Genomic DNA, 17454 nt, shown 5'->3' with positions numbered 1-17454 from the left:
ATCTGGCCCTTCCTATATCCAGGACATGGTTAAACCGTACACCCCAGCGCGTGCACTCCGCTCTGCATCAGCCAAACGACTCGCTGCACCCTCGCTGCGAAGGGGACCCAAGTTCCCATCAGCAAAAACACGTTGGTTTGCTATCCTGGCTCCAAGATGGTGGAATGAGCTCCCCATTGACATCAGGACGGCAGATAGCTTACACATCTTCCGGCGCAGACTGAAAACTCATCTCTTTCGACTCCACTTCGAGCGATAGAACTATTAACAAAGCACTTATATACTAATAAAGGGCTGGCTTATCTAAAGCCAGTTGAGTAGCACTTGAAATGTTTTTGCTCTATGAAGCCTGATGTACTTATATGATTCTGTTTTCTTCAAGTTTGTATTTTGTTGGTCGAACGCACTTATTGTAAGTCGCTTTGGATAAAAGCGTCAGCTAAATGTAATGTAATGTTTTCCACCTCGAGCCTACAGAGCTGGGTTCAGTGTGCACATCAAACTGTGGGAAATGTGGGAGATTGGCCATGGTGCGTCCCGTGGATGGCTTGGCTAGCTTGTTAGCCTTATGTGTTAGCCAACGTAGTTTGCTTACCACTTATCCAGAATTGGATGTTTTATTTCTCTTCCCTCATTCTGCGATGTGTTGCAGTATCCTCGTCGCCAGTTGTAGTGTTGTCATTTGGTATGTGTATCTTGCTTTGTTATAGACAACTCAGGAGACAGCGAGTATCGTTAACTGTGCTTTATTCCCGCTCTGTACTACCTAATAACTGGTGTCACACATATAACATTCCGGGTATCCACAACTCCGGACCAAATAGTATGTCACAACATTACAGGGGGATATATGGGATGGAGGCTCTGACTGCCCAATTACAATTAAGGACAGACCTGTTTCAACGGAGGTGGTCTCCCCTAACGAGTTATTTCTCTGCCTGAGAGAAATCCCAAATCCTGTGATGTATTTGTGGTATTATTTTTAATATTACTACTACTCTATTGTTATTTATTTTTTCCTTTCCCTGTTTTGATTTTCAATGGATGTATATGGTCTACATTTAGATTGTATTTGTTCCAATATTTGCTGATATGTACTGTCTTTGGTATATATTGATACTGACTGTCAAGTGACGTAAGGTGTTTGTGAAGTTTTTTGTTCAATAAAAACAAAGTAAAATTATTGTTTTTTTTCCTAATGCAGTATCTTATAAGATTGGTTTGAGTTGTAATAGTTTTTTAAGTAAGGGAATTAACGGCTGTTATGGGCGACTGTGGCTGCGCCGATATTTCCTTTAGAGGCATTAGAGAACGGTATAAGCTCTCCGTCAACTTGAAAAGCTGCACACTTTTGCAAGTGTTTACTGCATAGTGAGAACAACCTCTGTTTATAACTGTGGATAGCATACAAATGAATTCTGATACAATTCTGTGTGTGTCATTTGAAGCGCGCACAATGAGAGTTTTGAATGTATACCGTACATATACAGGTTGTTGGTTCGATCCCAGCCACTGCAGTCAACATGTGGATGTGTCCTTGGGCAAGACACTGAACTCTGAGTTGCTCCTGATGGTGTTTGAGTGTGTGTGTGTGTGTGTGTGTGTGTGTGTGTGTGTGTGTGTGTGTGTGTGTGTGTGTGTGTGTGTGTGTGTGTGTGTGTGTTAGCTGCCCTATAGAGCAAGTGGTACTGCTCTGCATGAATGAGATGTGAATGTGTGAATGACTCTAGTTTGTAAAGAGTCTGAGGGGTCGTAAAGACCTGATAGCGCTATATAAGTACATTAATGCTTCCTCGTGATTTAGGCAGACAGAGGCAGACAGAGCAGAGTTTGAATTTCATGTTGCTGTTTTAGCTCATTGTCAGCGTGTTTACACAGAAACGTGTCTCTGGTAAACACAGTAACATGATTCAGCAGCACCTGCTCCACTGTCAGCACGGCACAATGTGAGGGGTGAGGAGCGGACGGATTGGAAAATACATCGGGCTGTTTTGTAGACCTTGTAATTATATCATGAAAAGTGGAAAATATTACTGAGAGATGTAAAAACTCAGAACTTAAAGTTTGACTCATTGCGACACAAAGTAAACCAGAAGGAAAAGCAAATCAGGTAAAGATATTTTTTGTGAGATCTGTAAAACAATGTCTGTAAATGGACTTTTTACCAATCATTTATTTAACGGGCCCGATTCTCCTCATATTTAAATTCATATTAGTATTCTGTGTCTCTCCTGGGACATGTCTCCATGCTTTAAAGTGGACCTATCATGCTATATTGGAAACATATATTGTAGGGCCATACCTGCACAAAACATGTCTGTGAAGTTTTTTTTTCACAATATCAAACAGTTCACCCGTTGTAGTCATGCCTCATACTGCTCACACCCCTCTTTTGAAGCCCTGTTAGAGAAACGCAGATCTTGGGTCCTTTGCTTGAAAAAAAAAAAGAGGAGGCGGAGCTAATGCCTGATCAGAATTCTACCGGAGATAAAGTTAAATTCTGCTGTGATAAAACGCCATCCTGTTCTAAACCACATCAAGGATTATTTCTGAAACAGTATGGAGCTCAAATGCTTTTCCTCTTGCGGGTTTATCACAAGGGGAATTCATTTATTTATTTCCTGCTTTTTAAACACGTGCTCTCCAGTACAGGTTAGCTCTGAGTGTTAGCGAGGCTTGCTAATGTAAACAAACACGTCCCAAACACGTCAGGCATTGTTTCTGATAGCAACTTTCTGTGGGTCACCACGGATGGACACGTCAGTTCGGATGGAATCTGTATCCGCTCGTTGTACACCCGTTTTTAAAAGATTTGGGTACGGAGGAAAAGAGAGAGGGTTTTATTTTCTGACGCTACGTGAATTCCCCGACGCACCGTGGACACATATTTATGTATAAAAGACATCACAAAGTGCATTTTGCATGATAGGTCCCCTTTAATGTTCAAAAAGCTCTCTATTTCCCTCATACTGCTTAAGTACTGCAGCACCTCTTTTCACCCTCTGTCTGAAACCAGAGCCCAGTCTGCTCTGAAAACTGGAACACTGGCTCAATGTTAGCCTTTGCAAACCATTTACATGCACACAAACCTATAACACACTACAGGAAAGGGAAAACTCAAAAAGCACAATAGGGCCTCTTTAGAAGGCAATCTGCATGAGTACTTTTACTTTTGGTTTTTAAATGCAGGACTTTTATTTGTAACCGAGTATTTTACAAACTTCAGTATTGCTATTTTCACTTAAGTTAATTATCTGAGTACTTCTTCCACCTCTGCTTTTATATACCGTTGCTGCTGTGAGACAAATAAAGTCTCTCTGATTGTGTGGAAGCATTTCTGAAGATCTACTTCTACTCAAATTGCAATAATTGAATGAGAATATATGTCCAAAAGAGTGACGGAGGGTTTGTCTCTCAGTCAGTCAGTAGTCAAGCTTTAAAGAGAGGATGAATGCTTTGTCCAGGGCTCTCAGGCGCCTCTAATGATCCATTCAGAGCCAGGGGAGACTTGATACAAGTAAGTGTTATTTACTGCCTCATTATTAATTCAATCTATAACCGGAAGACTGGAGGGCACGGAAAATAAAAGCCCCACACTTCAAATAATGAATCAAAGGGGACAAAAAAAAAAGGCCATCACTATTTTTTCCTAACTTTTTTTAATAGTGATCGCAATGCCAACAAGCATGATGAAAACATCTTTAAAATGCTGCTATTAAACCCACCTTTCTTTGTTTGGTTAAAGAGAGAACCATGAGACACGGCAATCTCCTTTGTAACCAGATTGTCTGCCAGCAAAAACGTTTTTAAAACCAATTCTATATTCTACTAAGTAGGGCCTATTATTTATTACCATACGGGGAAAGACTGAAACCAAATGAAGAAGAAGATTCAACTTATTGTCATTACGTAGTACAGGTACTATGTAACGAAACGGTTTCTCTGCATTTGACCCATCCTAGTGTTAGGAGCAGGGCTGCCATTATGTACGGCGGTTAAGGGAACGGTGCCTTGCTCAGGGACAGCTCGGTAGCACTTGGTCTTTCCGGGACTTGAACTGGTGACCTTCCAGTTGCCAAGCCAAGTCCCTATGGACTTCGCCACCACCGCCCCTTGACAGGTGAAATGTTTAACAGTTGGGGGAGGCGTCTCACTCTTGCTACTCTGAGAACAGGGGTTACAAAAGTAACCTAACGTTTCTGTATCTTTATCTATGATAGGATTGTATTGATTTTGGTTATCATGTACTTCTATAAGACTGATCCTGGTACAAATGGACAACAAGTAAATCACTTTGGTGATCTCTTTACACTCCTGGAGGTTTAAGCAACCAATGGCAAAGAGGATGTAATTCAGCTCAAGGTACTGGAAGTTAAGGAAGTATTCTAAGCACGAGGCAACATTACTATCAACGTGCACAGACACAAGCAACAACTCCTCCAACCTGCGCCTCTCTGTCTGTCTCCCACACACACACACACACACACACACACACACACACACACACACACACACACACACACACACACACACACACACACACACACACACACACACACACACACACACACACACACACACACACACACACACACACACACACACACACACACACACACACACACACACACACACACACACACACACAATGAGTTGATTGTGAGGCTATTATCTAAGAGTGTCAAGTGGCCAGTCTTGAGTCCATCGTGCCACACTCCAGTTTATCTGAGCAGACGCCGCTCTGCTCTCCCATCTCCATCCTCTTCCTCCTCTTCCTCCTCTTCCTCCTCTTCCTCCTCTTCCTCCACAACTATCAGCTCAAAGGCTAAAAGCATTCCTCTTTATGTCCACCATCAACAAGTGAACACAAATGTCCTTAAATAAGCTACCAGAGCACATGATGCACATATCGTCGTCTGACTCACACAACTCTCCTTATAATTGTACAATTACTAAACAGATGACATTGGATGATGTAATCAGGATACAACGAGGAAGGCAACTGTATTCCCTTTAAGTTAAATCAAAGAAGTAATCAGATTACTGTTACACTACTACAACAAATGGGATTGCTAGCAAACAAAGCTACAATACATTTGAAAATAACAGCGGCGTATGGTTTTCCTTTCGACTAAACCAACCCTGTTCAAAACACATTTATAGGAAATCTGCTGACACCAGAGGGCCTGCAGGTCGTTGCTTTAGAGTTCCCTGAACAAAGCCTCACTTCCTAAAGCAGCAGACAAAGACGTCTCCTGTAGTGCTGCCGATACCGCTGACCGTGTGTGAACATGTATAGAACAACAAATACACGCTTGTACTGAGAAATATCTAAGTGTGATCATTTTAGCTGATATTGCAATTGGATTATTATTTCTTTATCTGTGTTATTGTGTTGCGCTGTTGGAGGAGCCTGTGCCCTAAGATATTCACTGTCCTAACACTGTAGCTATGCACACATGACAATAAGAGCCTTACATCCTTGAATATGTGCTTTGAAATTGGAGAGAATCTTTATTCCCAGTTTTATAAAAAAAAAAACACATTTCTGGGGGAAACCTTACACCGTTTGAGAATAGCAGCAGGTCTTATTGCGTTAACGATATTATAAAATGTTCCACCCTAATGCTCACCACGCTTAGCCTAAATCTTCTAGACATTTCTTCTGCTACACTCTCACTGTGGATAAGCCAGGATGTGTGGAACGAAACCCCTCCACCTTTAATCAGGCAGGATGTCAGCTGGAGTTACAGAAAGGTCTGACAGACTCTGGCTCAGTGGGATTCCCCCTCCCCTCCTCCCCTCCGCAGACCTTACATTTATTGCCTTTGTAAGCATGTCCCTCCTCCCCGACACATTTGTATCCCATGAATGCCCATCAATAATAATGTTGGCCTCTCTGTAAGCAATTGATTGACAGAAAAACGAGGCATTTCTCCACCAGTGCACGCATTTCTCTCTCAATCAGCCTCGTATGGATGGTGTGGGATAATCATATGTATAGCAGTTTGTTAGTAACTGGGCGTGATGAACTCAAACACCCACAATGCTCATAAACACTATAGCCATTCCTCCATATGCAGAGAACATTCAGTTTGAGGAGAACGAGGAAAACTATCACCTGGCTTGCGAGAAAACTGCACACTTGGTTGATTGTGGAAACACACATACATACACACACTCATGCACACACCCTTCCCCCCCAGTAGTGTCTTTAACTCCCCCGTGAAGAAGAGTGCAGCCCACTCGAGTCTCGGCGCAATCTGTGGGTGTTTATGGAGGCATCATGCAGCCACACAACAGGAAAGAAAAGCATGTATTTGATTTTTAAACAAGTGTCAGACGCCCCTCTGATCCACTCACCGCCTCAGAGTCTTCAAATCCATGCTGGTACAAGTTATCATACATGGAGGAGGGAGAATCCAAGAAGCAGTGGGTACAAAAAAGATCAACCTGTTCCAGAGAGGATGGATGAGGAAGAGGAGGAGAGGGGAGTCACCAGCAGCCTCTTCTCCCTCCACATGAAGGAGGAACCACCACAGCAGCAGCAACAAGCAGAAAGGGAGAAAAGGTGGAGCTCCTGTGTTTCCCCGATGCTTCCTGAATTGATCTTATTGCCCCCGAGCAGAGCGACTGTTGGTTCCCATTATTGTACGGCAGAGCAGAGCTGGCATTTCATCGTTTCCCGAGCTCACAGATCAGCCAATCCCTTCCTCCAGCATATTGGCTGATGACAGAGGAGCAAACGCAGCCTGCTGATTGGCCGACGCCGGCTGTGAATAAGGAAGGGGGCACAGAGGGAGGTGGAGGTGTGTTTGTGTGTGTGTGTGTGTGTGTGTGTGTGTGTGTGTGTGTGTGTGTGTGTGTGTGTGTGTGTGTAGTGTGTGTAGTGTGTGTGTGTGTGTAGTGTGTGTGTGGGGGGGGGGGGGTCTGCAGCCTGAGAGCAGCGGTAAGCAGCAAAAACAGTGTGTATTGCTGCAAAAATGTTATCTCAATGTTATTTTTTGTGGTTAAGGTCTACTTGTTTGTTTGTTGGTATTGTTGACCCTGGTAGAATGGTCTCTTTTACTCCCTTCATTGTACACGTGAGGGTCTCTGTATGTATGCTTTCTGTGTTCGACAATGTCACAAATAAATCATATATTTAAAAAAAACAATTGTTATCAAAATTGCAATATGGACGATTTTAAATTATTTTTTAATTATCATTTTACAAACGACATGCCTTTTTAAATTGGTCTATTCATCTCCATCATCTGTTTGTATTGTTTTATTTATTTATTTATTTAATACGTTTCCTAGGTTCAGTGGCGGCTCCAGAGTATTTGTGTTGGGTATTCTATGGTAGGGATAACCCATACAGTGGTGGGGCTCAAGTCAGTATTTGCAATGTAATTACATACACGCCCCCTTGACAGTGAAACGCCACGCGGGAGGTTTAGATTATTTCCCTGTCTCAATCCAAATTGAACTGTATGAAATAAAAAGGCACATTTGTCTTGTAGTAAATAAAAAGGGCGACCTGGAGCCAACCCCTGCAGGGGGGTCCAGGAGGATTTTTTGAAATACTAACATAAAATACACATTCTCTCTTGAGAAGAAAAATAAATAAATCTATTACTAAACGACATATTTAAACAAATTAATGGTATTTTTGTTTTTTGTCAATCCAACAAAGGACCTGAGGCTCTGCTAAGTGTTCATGTCTTTACATCAAAAATAGATGGAGAAATGTATCTTACAACTGTAACTGATCGTATAGGAAATCAATAAAATATAAACAATTAAATCTGGGGTTTGACACCTCGTGAGAAAAGTCCCTGATGAAAGCGTTCACAGGATAAAAGATAGATGGCTGTGTTTTGAGAAATATCAGCTAATTTTAATTTTACGAATCCTGGCCAAGACTCTTAATGATTTGTTCCCCGACATTACAAAATATTAACTTAAAGAGGACCTATCATGCAAAATGCACTTTCTGATGTCTTTTATACATAAATGTGTCCCCGGTGTGTCAGGGAACTCACGCAGCGTCAGTTCTGGACGTAATATGGTCGGTGTTTACATTAGCATCGCTAACACTCAGAGCTAACCTGTACTGGAGAGCATGTGTGTGAAGAAGCAGGAAGTAAAAAGGAACTCACCTTGTGGTATAACCGGCAAGAGAGAAAGCCTTTGAGCTCCAGACTGTTTCAGAGAGAATCCTTGATAATCCATGATATGGCGTTTCATCACGGCAGCATTTAGTTTAGACGGTAGCTGTCGGGTCCCACATGAGCTCAGACCCCTCCCTTTTCTTTTAATCAATTCTTTTTTTTTTTTTAAAGCTTTATCCCAGAATCAGCACTTTTGAAACAGGAAGTGAAATAGAGGGATATGAGGCATGGCTAGAATGGGTGATCAGTTTGGTATTTTGAACAAAACACTTCATAGACATGTTTTGTATATGTTTTGATATATCTGAGACCTATACTATTGCCTAGAAATAGCATGATAGGTGACCTGTAAAATAAACTAATATACGGCTGAAAGCTTCAGTAATTGAGTGGCCTTTTGAGTTAAGAACTTTAATCATAGTATGTGTTGCCAAGGTAAATAATGAACCTCCATATTTACATTTTAAATACATTAAAGAGATTTTTTTTAAACTCTACGATGTGAAGGGGAAAAAAAGGCAGAGCTATGAAGGAAACACAACAACAAATATATATATTATATCAACCAACATTTTATAAAAGCTGTCTAGATGGAGTATTATAGAAAATGCATTATTTTCCTGCATGCTTATAATCTATTTTTAAAACTCGAGCTATGCAACTCCTGTTTGGGGAATACAGGTGAGAACATAATGTCCATTGTTGCTGTTAAATTAACAAGTAATCCAATAAATACATACACTATTTAATTAATTGTAAATGTGTACACACATTGTACTATTTGTCCTTATCCAATCCAGACGAAACCCGCAGAATATCATCATATTTAGAGCCTCTTTGAAAAGTAGAGCAACAGCGCCCTCTGCTGACAGACTGTGTTACTGCAGCTGCACCTGCTCAGATCACGTGATGCATCATCAACCATAAAGCACTTTGGAAAGATTTATAAGGTCAAGTATCAAAAGACTTAATCATTTCTGATCACTCACTGGTATTCCTTTTAGCAAGGATCATAATGTATTATAATTAAAACGGATTTAACACTTAATAATCTTTCTATAATGCAATATCCGATGGAACCTCCAGAAAAAACTGAAAATATATATGTTAATAATTTTGTTGTTGGGAGAAGGATGTGTAATTAAGTCGATTATTTGTTTATATATAATTTATAAGTCAGTAATATATTTGTTGTACACTGCTTAAGTTTGTATTGTATAATAATTCTCATGTTTCATTTAATTATTATTATTAATTTCACCTACCCTGAAGATACAATTCAATTCAATTCAAACCCTTTATTTATCCAGGTAAAATCCCATTGAGATCAATGATCTCTTTTTCAAGGGAGACCTGCAGCAGTAGGTTCCACAAGAAGACATAAACAACAGAACAACAAAAGGACATCATACAGCAAAATGTACAGGGATTACAATTTACATATCTAACCACATGTACAGGTACCAACATCATCTGATTGAGTAGCATCCAACCGAGCTTTAAAAACATGTAGTGGTACTAGCTTGGTAATTTTCCATTCTTTTTGCAGACTGTTCCATGTTAGTGGAGCTGCACATCTAAAAGCTTTCTTCCCTAAGACAGTCCTAGCACTTGACACATTTAATAAAACCACAGCATGCGATCTCAGGCAATAAGTACTTTCAATTCGCAGAGAGATCAGGGAGCAGATATAAGATGGTAGTTTATCCAACATGGCTTTGTAAATGAAAAAGTACCAGTGACTGAGCCTCCGTACAGTAAGTGATGGCAAAACCGCCTTGGTATACAGGGTACAGTGATGCGTAAGTGCTTTACAATTTGTCAAAAATCTCAGTGCACTGTGATACGCAGCATCTAACTTGCTCAGGTAATTGGCAGGTGCATTCATATATAACAAATCACCATAATCCAGCACAGGTAAAAAGGTCACAGAGCCTTTTCCTGGCCTCAAGCGAGAAACAGGACTTGTTCCTGTAGAAGAAACCTAGCCTAACCCTCAGCTTTTTAAGCAGGTTATTGACATGAAGTTTAAAAGTGAGACAGTCATCAAGCCAGATACCAAGGTATTTGTAACAGGCAACAACTTCAAGTTGTATTCCTTGCGTAGTTACAATATCCAAAGCAGTCTCCGGTGTATTTTTAGCTTTAGAAAGAGCATTACCTTGGTTTTATCCACATTTAAAAGAAGCTTAAGCTCAGAGAGATGAGTCTGAATAATGTTAAAAACAGCCTGTAATTTAACAACAGCCTCGTTAATCGAGGGACCTGCACAGTACATCACGGTATCGTCCGCATAAAAATGTAAGGTTGCTCCTTCGACATTTTCACCTAAACTATTAATATAGATAGAGAATAATAGCGGACCTAAAATAGAACCTTGGGGAACACCATTAGAAATGTTTAACCACTCAGAAGACAGCCCATCAAACTGAACACATTGGGACCTTTCAGAGAGGTAGTTCACAAACCACCCTACTGCATGGCTGGATATGCCAATACTGACCAGCCTCTGCTTCAAAATGCGATGATCGACAATGCAGTAAATGCTGGTGTTAAATTACTTTAAGTAATCATTGTTTGCCTTTTATTGAGATAAATCAATATCATTACGTATAACATGTCAGTGAGTGACCAGTAAATAGGAAGTATTACTATATTTGACCTTATAAGCCGTAATAACATACTTGAAAATGTGTTATAAATTATTATAATGCTTGTTATTACATTACATGTTACTTGTTAGACGCTTTTATCCAAAGCGACTTACATACTCAATACTGTGGGCAATCCCCACAGGAGCAATTTGGGGTGAAGTGTCTCAGGGACACAACGACATGCTGACTGCAGTGGGGTTTGAACCTGTGCTCCATGATCCGAACACCAACGCATTAGTCCACATGCCACAGCCTCCCTGTTATTATGCACTTTCATTACTATGAGTGCTGAAACTATAACTATACAGTGCAGTGAGTTGGTAAAAAGAAGTTATAAGTATGTTTATCATGCATTAACCACAGAGTTGGCATAGAAAGTACCACCTGACCACGAGGCTGCAAGTGCATGAGGTCACCATTTATTCAATGTAACCTACTTTACTTTCTGTGTGTGCTGTTGAAACCACAGCAATCTGTCATACTCTGTAAAATCATGACTTAAATGGAGCATCGCTGTCCTGTGAGAAGCATGCATATCTAAAAAAGCCAATTTGATATAAGTTTCTAAGAAAAACCGCCCTGTTTTCAGCTTTATGATGACGCATTTTCCAGAAAATAGTTTGTGTTGAGTCCTAGTTTTAAAATTAGGACGCAGTGGTGTCAGCGGGTTGTTCTTTTTTTGGACTAAACATGCAATTTGAGTTTTTCATAATGTTCAGCTGCTGTGCTGACACCACTGCGCCCCAATTATGCATCTTAAAAACGTCATAAGCTATTTTGGATCAGCTTGAAAATGCATAATCATAAAGGGCTGTTAATACCAGCAGGTCCCATGTCATGCTTTTCTGGTTATTACCCGTCTCCTTGTGTGTTATGTAGTTTTCTATGCATGTAAACGGTCTGCAGAGTCACAAACCCTCAAAGTACACCCTGTAGCGAGTACAACTCTAACACAGAGAAGACCTGTCTGTTGGAGATTGTTCTTTTTCTTCCTGGGTACAGTGACGTGCCCATACCCAAATGGACCAATCCGTGGAGCCGTTACGTTACGTCCACGGAGCCGTTACGTTAAGTCCGTGGATTGGTCCAAATTGACCAATCCGCAGACTTCCTCACACACACACACACACTCAATCTTTTCTCAGCTGCAGCTCCGCCGATTTCTCCTCCCTGAGACGGCGGGACGCGGCGAGGCTGTGAGTCCAGGCTGCGCGTGTGTGTGTGTGTGTGTGTGTGTGTGTGTGTGTGTGTGTGTGTGTGTGTGTGTGTGTGTGTGTGTGTGTGTGTGTGTGTGTGTGTGTGTGTGTGTGTGTGTGTGTGTGTGTGTGTGTGTGTGTGTGTGTGTGTGTGTGTGTGTGTGTGTGTGTGTGTGTTCGGGCGTGTCTCGCTGTCTTGCAGACGGCCACTGGGCTCACGGGACGGGACGGGACGGGACGGGACGGGACGGGACGGGACGGGGGGTTGGAGCTCCAACAAGCCGTTTAGGACAGAGAGTGAATATACATACTATACAGCAGGGGTGCCCAACCAGTCGATCGATCGCGGGGAGATTCCCAGTCGATCGCGAGATGTGTCTAAAAAATGAACAACAATATTCTGTTTTATCGTTAATGTCATGTAACATAATCTTCCTGTGCCAGAATAATGCACTTGAACGCATCAAAGCTATGTGATTGGCCGGCGTGACCCCATGTGTCGGGGCATGGCTGGTCGGCAGTGGGCACTAGTTAGCTGACGTTGTCCGTGTCAACAGGAGTGACAGTCCGCACACACACAAGACCGCAATTATGGCAGAAGCAAAAAAGCCCAAAATATATAATTTTCACTCCGAGTGGGAGGATGATTAGTTTTGTGTCTATTCCAATTCAAAGTCCTTCTGTCTCATCTGCAATGCGAGCGTGGCTTTATCGAAGAAGGGTAATTTAGGAGCGGCATTTCAAAACAGTGCACAAACGCTACGAGACGGAATTCCCTCCTAATTCTGCCCTACGCTCCAAAAGGGGAGGGGCCTGAAAGGACAGCTAAATGCACAGCAGTCCATTTCCACCAGGCCCAACAACAAGAGCAAGGCTGCTACCAGAGCATCTTATCGTGCCAGTCACGTTCTTGCGAAACACATGAAGTCTTTCAAAGACGGCGAAGTTGTGAAAGAAGCATTCCTGGAGGCTGCTGACGCGCTTTTTGGGGACAGTAAAAATAACAGTAGCATTTCAACAGGTTTTTGATATAATAAAAACTCAAGTAAGATACCGTTATTAATCAGCTGTACGTTTTTGTTTGTTTGAACTTATTCATTATAATTATTGTACAAAATGGTATAAGAATGCAAACATTAAGATCTGTTCTGTTTAAATTGATTATAGTCTATTATCAATTCAGGTTAAGAAACTAGTGTTGCTTGCATCCTATTTTAAAGGCATTTATTTTTATAATCTACTAAAATGCAACAAAAAGGGTTTGATTCTATTCATTGTCTTTTTTATTGCACTTTGGCAGCAGATTCCTGAGTAGCTTCAGATCTGAGTTGTCTTATTAGTAAGCCTAATTTATACTTTTGTAGCAACACTATTTTTATATAATGGCAAAGAAAGGGTTCAGAGTCTTTTCTTTTTTCCCTGTGTCATATGTGGCAGCACTGTTCAATGTTTCTTGAAAACATCACCCACTGTAGTGACGTGTGAATAAACTCCAACTCTGTATCAACAACACTGTTGTGTAACTTCAGTTAAATACTTGTATGTGTGTAGATTAGAAAGAGGTAAGATAAAGGATCTACAGTATTTTATGAAGTATTCATCGTACAAAGGTCAGTTTTATACAAGTAGAAGTGTGTATTTACCTGGTAGGCTGTCAGTAATGGCTACACCTCTCTATTTGGACTGGTAGATCTCGGCAGACTGGCAACTTTAAAAGTAGCTCTCGGTTCAAAACAGGTTGGGCACCCCTGCCCTAGAGAGATGCTGTTTGAGAAACCAATGTGAGTTTGGAACATTGCACAATATAAATCTATTCTAGTAGACCTCAACAATGGAATTATAATCAGTAGAAATGGCCATGACATGGGACCTTTAAGTCATAAGGCATCTTTTTAGAGGGTCTTCAGGGGTTACAGACAAACTGGCAGAGTAGTGCAATGTGCATGTGTGAGCTATGAAAGCAGTGACTGGGCACCATTAAGTAATTCATGAATTAAAGGCTGCAGAGTTGAGCCATGTGACCCACATAAGAGGATTAAACTGCTTCCTTATCACTTTGCAGCCAGCTGAACATTTGACTTTAAAAGACGTCCGTGTTAAATGAATAGTGATTCAGAAAGGACATTTAATTTCTGGGGAAAAGCCAAAATGAGACGTTATTAAAAATCTGCAGGCGTTAAATTCATTCTTTGCCTTTCAGACAGAAGGAAATTAACCGAGGTGACGCAGGATGTGAATGTGGGCTCAGACTTAACTTCAGACTTTTGATATAACAGACAGCGATGAGGTCTTTAGTTCACCGCTGCATTACGGCGACAACTCAAAAATGATTTTCTGCTCAGACTCAGAAGTCATTACTGTACGACATTCAATTTACAATGTCTAAAGGCGAAATAAAATGGTTTGAAGAGGGACTACATGTGCACAAAATTCAGTAAATCATATTTAACTGCAGGGTCAAGGGAAGTGTGTTTCCTCCTTATGAAGTATTTTGTAGTTCTAGAAAAAAAACCGTGATGGGTTTTCTATATTGTCTTTTGATGTATTTTTCAAACCTGCATCAATAACCTTTGATGGGGGAAACAAACAGTAAGTCTCAGAATAAAAGCTTGCAAAGGCTCAAACCTCCTTTCTTGTAAATAATTAACACTAATATTATAAGAGAAAGAGCCAGGCTGTAACATGGTTATCACACATACTGCCAATGTTCTGTTTTAGGTCGTGTTTTGTGAAGCTAGCTGCAGTAATACTGGTCAAATCTCCAAAAAACACTCATCAGAAGTCTCTGTGAGTTATTGAATATATCTATTATTACATTTACTATTTATTTAAAATGTTATGTGTCATTAAGGGTGATAAAACCCTATAAAATGCTATATTTTACATCATATATTTGGATAACGAAAGGATATCTTTATCTGGGAACATTGAGAAGAATGACCTTGATATAGTGTGTTTTCTGTCCATGATGTCCACAGAGATTTATTCAGAGAGTCCCCACCTGCTTCTCTTCTTCTGCTTTGGTACACATTGATCTCATTTCATTACGCTTCATCGAATTTAGTTTGAAATCCACAGTGTTTAAAGGCACATGCTGTCCTCCTTGTATCCTCTTTCAGTGGCTCATTCCCCATAACACAAACCATCCACCCTCTGTAGTAGGGATAGATGTTTAATAAGGACACTCTCAATAGATCTTAAAGCTCTCCCATTATGCAAAATCCACTTCTCCATGTCTCTTCTACATCAACATGTGTCCCCTCTTCTTCATGTCTCTTCTACATCAACATGTGTCCCCTCTTCTTCATGTCTCTTCTTCATCAACATGTGTCCCCTCTTCTTCATGTCTCTTCTTCATCAACATGTGTCCCCTCTTCTTCATGTCTCTTCTACATCAACATGTGTCCCCTCTTCTTCATGTCTCTTCTACATCAACATGTGTCCCCTCTTCTTCATGTCTCTTCTACATCAACATGTGTCCCCTCTTCTTCATGCCCCTATACATCAACATGTGTCCCCTCTTCTTCATGTCTCTTCTACATCAACATGTGTCCCCTCTTCTTCATGTCTCTTCTACATCAACATGTGTCCCCTCTTCTTCATGTCTCTTCTACATCAACATGTGTCCCCTCTTCTCCATGTCTCTTCTACATCAACATGTGTCCCCTCTTCTTCATGTCTCTTCTACATCAACATGTGTCCCCTCTTCTTCATGTCTCCTCTACATCAACATGTATCCCCTCTTCTTCATGTCTCTTCTACATCAACATGTGTCCCCTCTTCTTCATGTCTCTTCTACATCAACATGTGTCCCCTCTTCTTCATGTCTCTTCTTCATCAACATGTGTCCCCTCTTCTTCATGTCTCTTCTACATCAACATGTGTCCCCTCTTCTTCATGTCTCTTCTACATCAACATGTGTCCCCTCTTCTCCATGTCTCTTCTACATCAACATGTGTCCCCTCTTCTTCATGTCTCTTCTACATCACCATGTGTCCCCTCTGTGGAAAGAGACTCTGAAAGTTTCAGGAACAAAGATTCTCTCTCTTTTTGATCCATTTCTATAAAAGCCTGTCTGAAAATTAGCTGATCAGATTTTGGCCACTTTATGATGTCATAACGATGTTTTGTCTTGTTTATATTAGCCAATCAGCAACCAAGGTTCTTACTAGTAAGAATGGATTTTTTGATATCCTCCAGAAAGGAATAAAAACGAAATCGGCTTGCCATACCTGTACTGTGAAGTATCCATCATATGCGTGCATTCAGATTAGAGCTGTATATTAGCTCTCAACACAAATATCGTGAACACAGAGCAAATGTCTTCTGTGCCACTTCAACGCTGCAGCTCTGGATTATAACTAAATGCAAGAATCTGCAGACTGCATGCACCCTTTAACGTATTGTGGAGTTTAGAGTTTGACCTGTAAAACGTTCAGGCATCCGACCACCGACCACCGACCACACAGACAAACATCTTTCTGTGAGCAAGTACTGTGCTTTAAGAGGCTCTGTTATTATGCTCTTGTGGGGTTTCCCTTGAGGTGTGTAAAATAGGTTTTTGTGCATGTCAATGGTCTGAAAAAGCCCAAATCCCAAAGTTCCCTCCATATTGACATCACTATGTAACAGTCACACTTCTATTGGCTAGCACTCCAACACATTGCAGGTGACAGGCTAAGGGGCGAGACATCTCTAAGTGTCACAACAGAGCCGGCCAGCAAACCAATCAGAGCAGACTGGGCTCTGGTTTCAGACAGGGGGTGAAAAGAGGTGCTGCAGCACAGGCAGTATGAGAACAATAAAGAGCTTTTTGAACATTAAAGCATGGAGACATGTAGAGACACTACATACTGATATACACCTGAACATCAGCAGGAGAGGACTCTTTAAAGTAGAGACACTACATACTGATATACACCTGAACATCAGCAGGAGAGGACTCTTTAAAGTAGAGACACTACATACTGATATACACCTGAACATCAGCAGGAGAGGACTCTTTAAAGTAGAGACACTACATACTGATATACACCTGAACATCAGCAGGAGAGGACTCTTTAAAGTAGAGACACTACATACTGATATACACCTGAACATCAGCAGGAGAGGACTCTTTAAAGTAGAGACACTACATACTGATATACACCTGAACATCAGCAGGAGAGGACTCTTTAAAGTAGAAACACTACATACTGATATACACCTGAACATCAGCAGGAGAGGACTCTTTAAAGTAGAGACAATACATACTGATATACACCTGAACATCAGCAGGAGAGGACTCTTTAAAGTAGAGACAATACATACTGATATACACCTGAACATCAGCAGGAGAGGACTCTTTAAAGTAGAGACACTACATCCTGATACACACCTGAAAATTAGCTTAAAGGTGGGGTAGGTAAGTTTGAGAAACCGGCTCGAGATACACTTTTTGTTATATTC

The 17454-nt window shown here is 41.0% G+C and overlaps 1 protein-coding gene across 3 annotated transcripts in view; it reads right to left on the bottom strand.

Annotated features, from left to right (window-relative positions):
• The window catches only part of cacnb4a (calcium channel, voltage-dependent, beta 4a subunit), a 66947-nt gene that overhangs the window by 36383 nt on the left and 13110 nt on the right, over positions 1-17454 (bottom strand). Inside the window, exon 1 of one of the 3 annotated variants that reach the window (XM_034221707.1) lies at positions 6364-6704. The exons of the other annotated variants lie outside the window; for them this stretch is intronic. Coding sequence (XP_034077598.1) covers positions 6364-6408 — 45 coding nt within the window. The 5' untranslated portion in view covers positions 6409-6704. Of the gene's footprint in view, positions 1-6363; positions 6705-17454 lie in introns of those variants that run through there. 3 annotated transcript variants of the gene reach the window in all.

The sequence above is a fragment of the Gymnodraco acuticeps genome, unplaced genomic scaffold, assembly GCF_902827175.1.
Source record: "Gymnodraco acuticeps unplaced genomic scaffold, fGymAcu1.1, whole genome shotgun sequence".
Classification (NCBI taxonomy): Eukaryota; Metazoa; Chordata; class Actinopteri; order Perciformes; family Bathydraconidae; genus Gymnodraco; species Gymnodraco acuticeps.
Note: the sequence above shows the minus strand (reverse complement) of the source record. Positions and strands in the feature narration are given on the sequence as shown.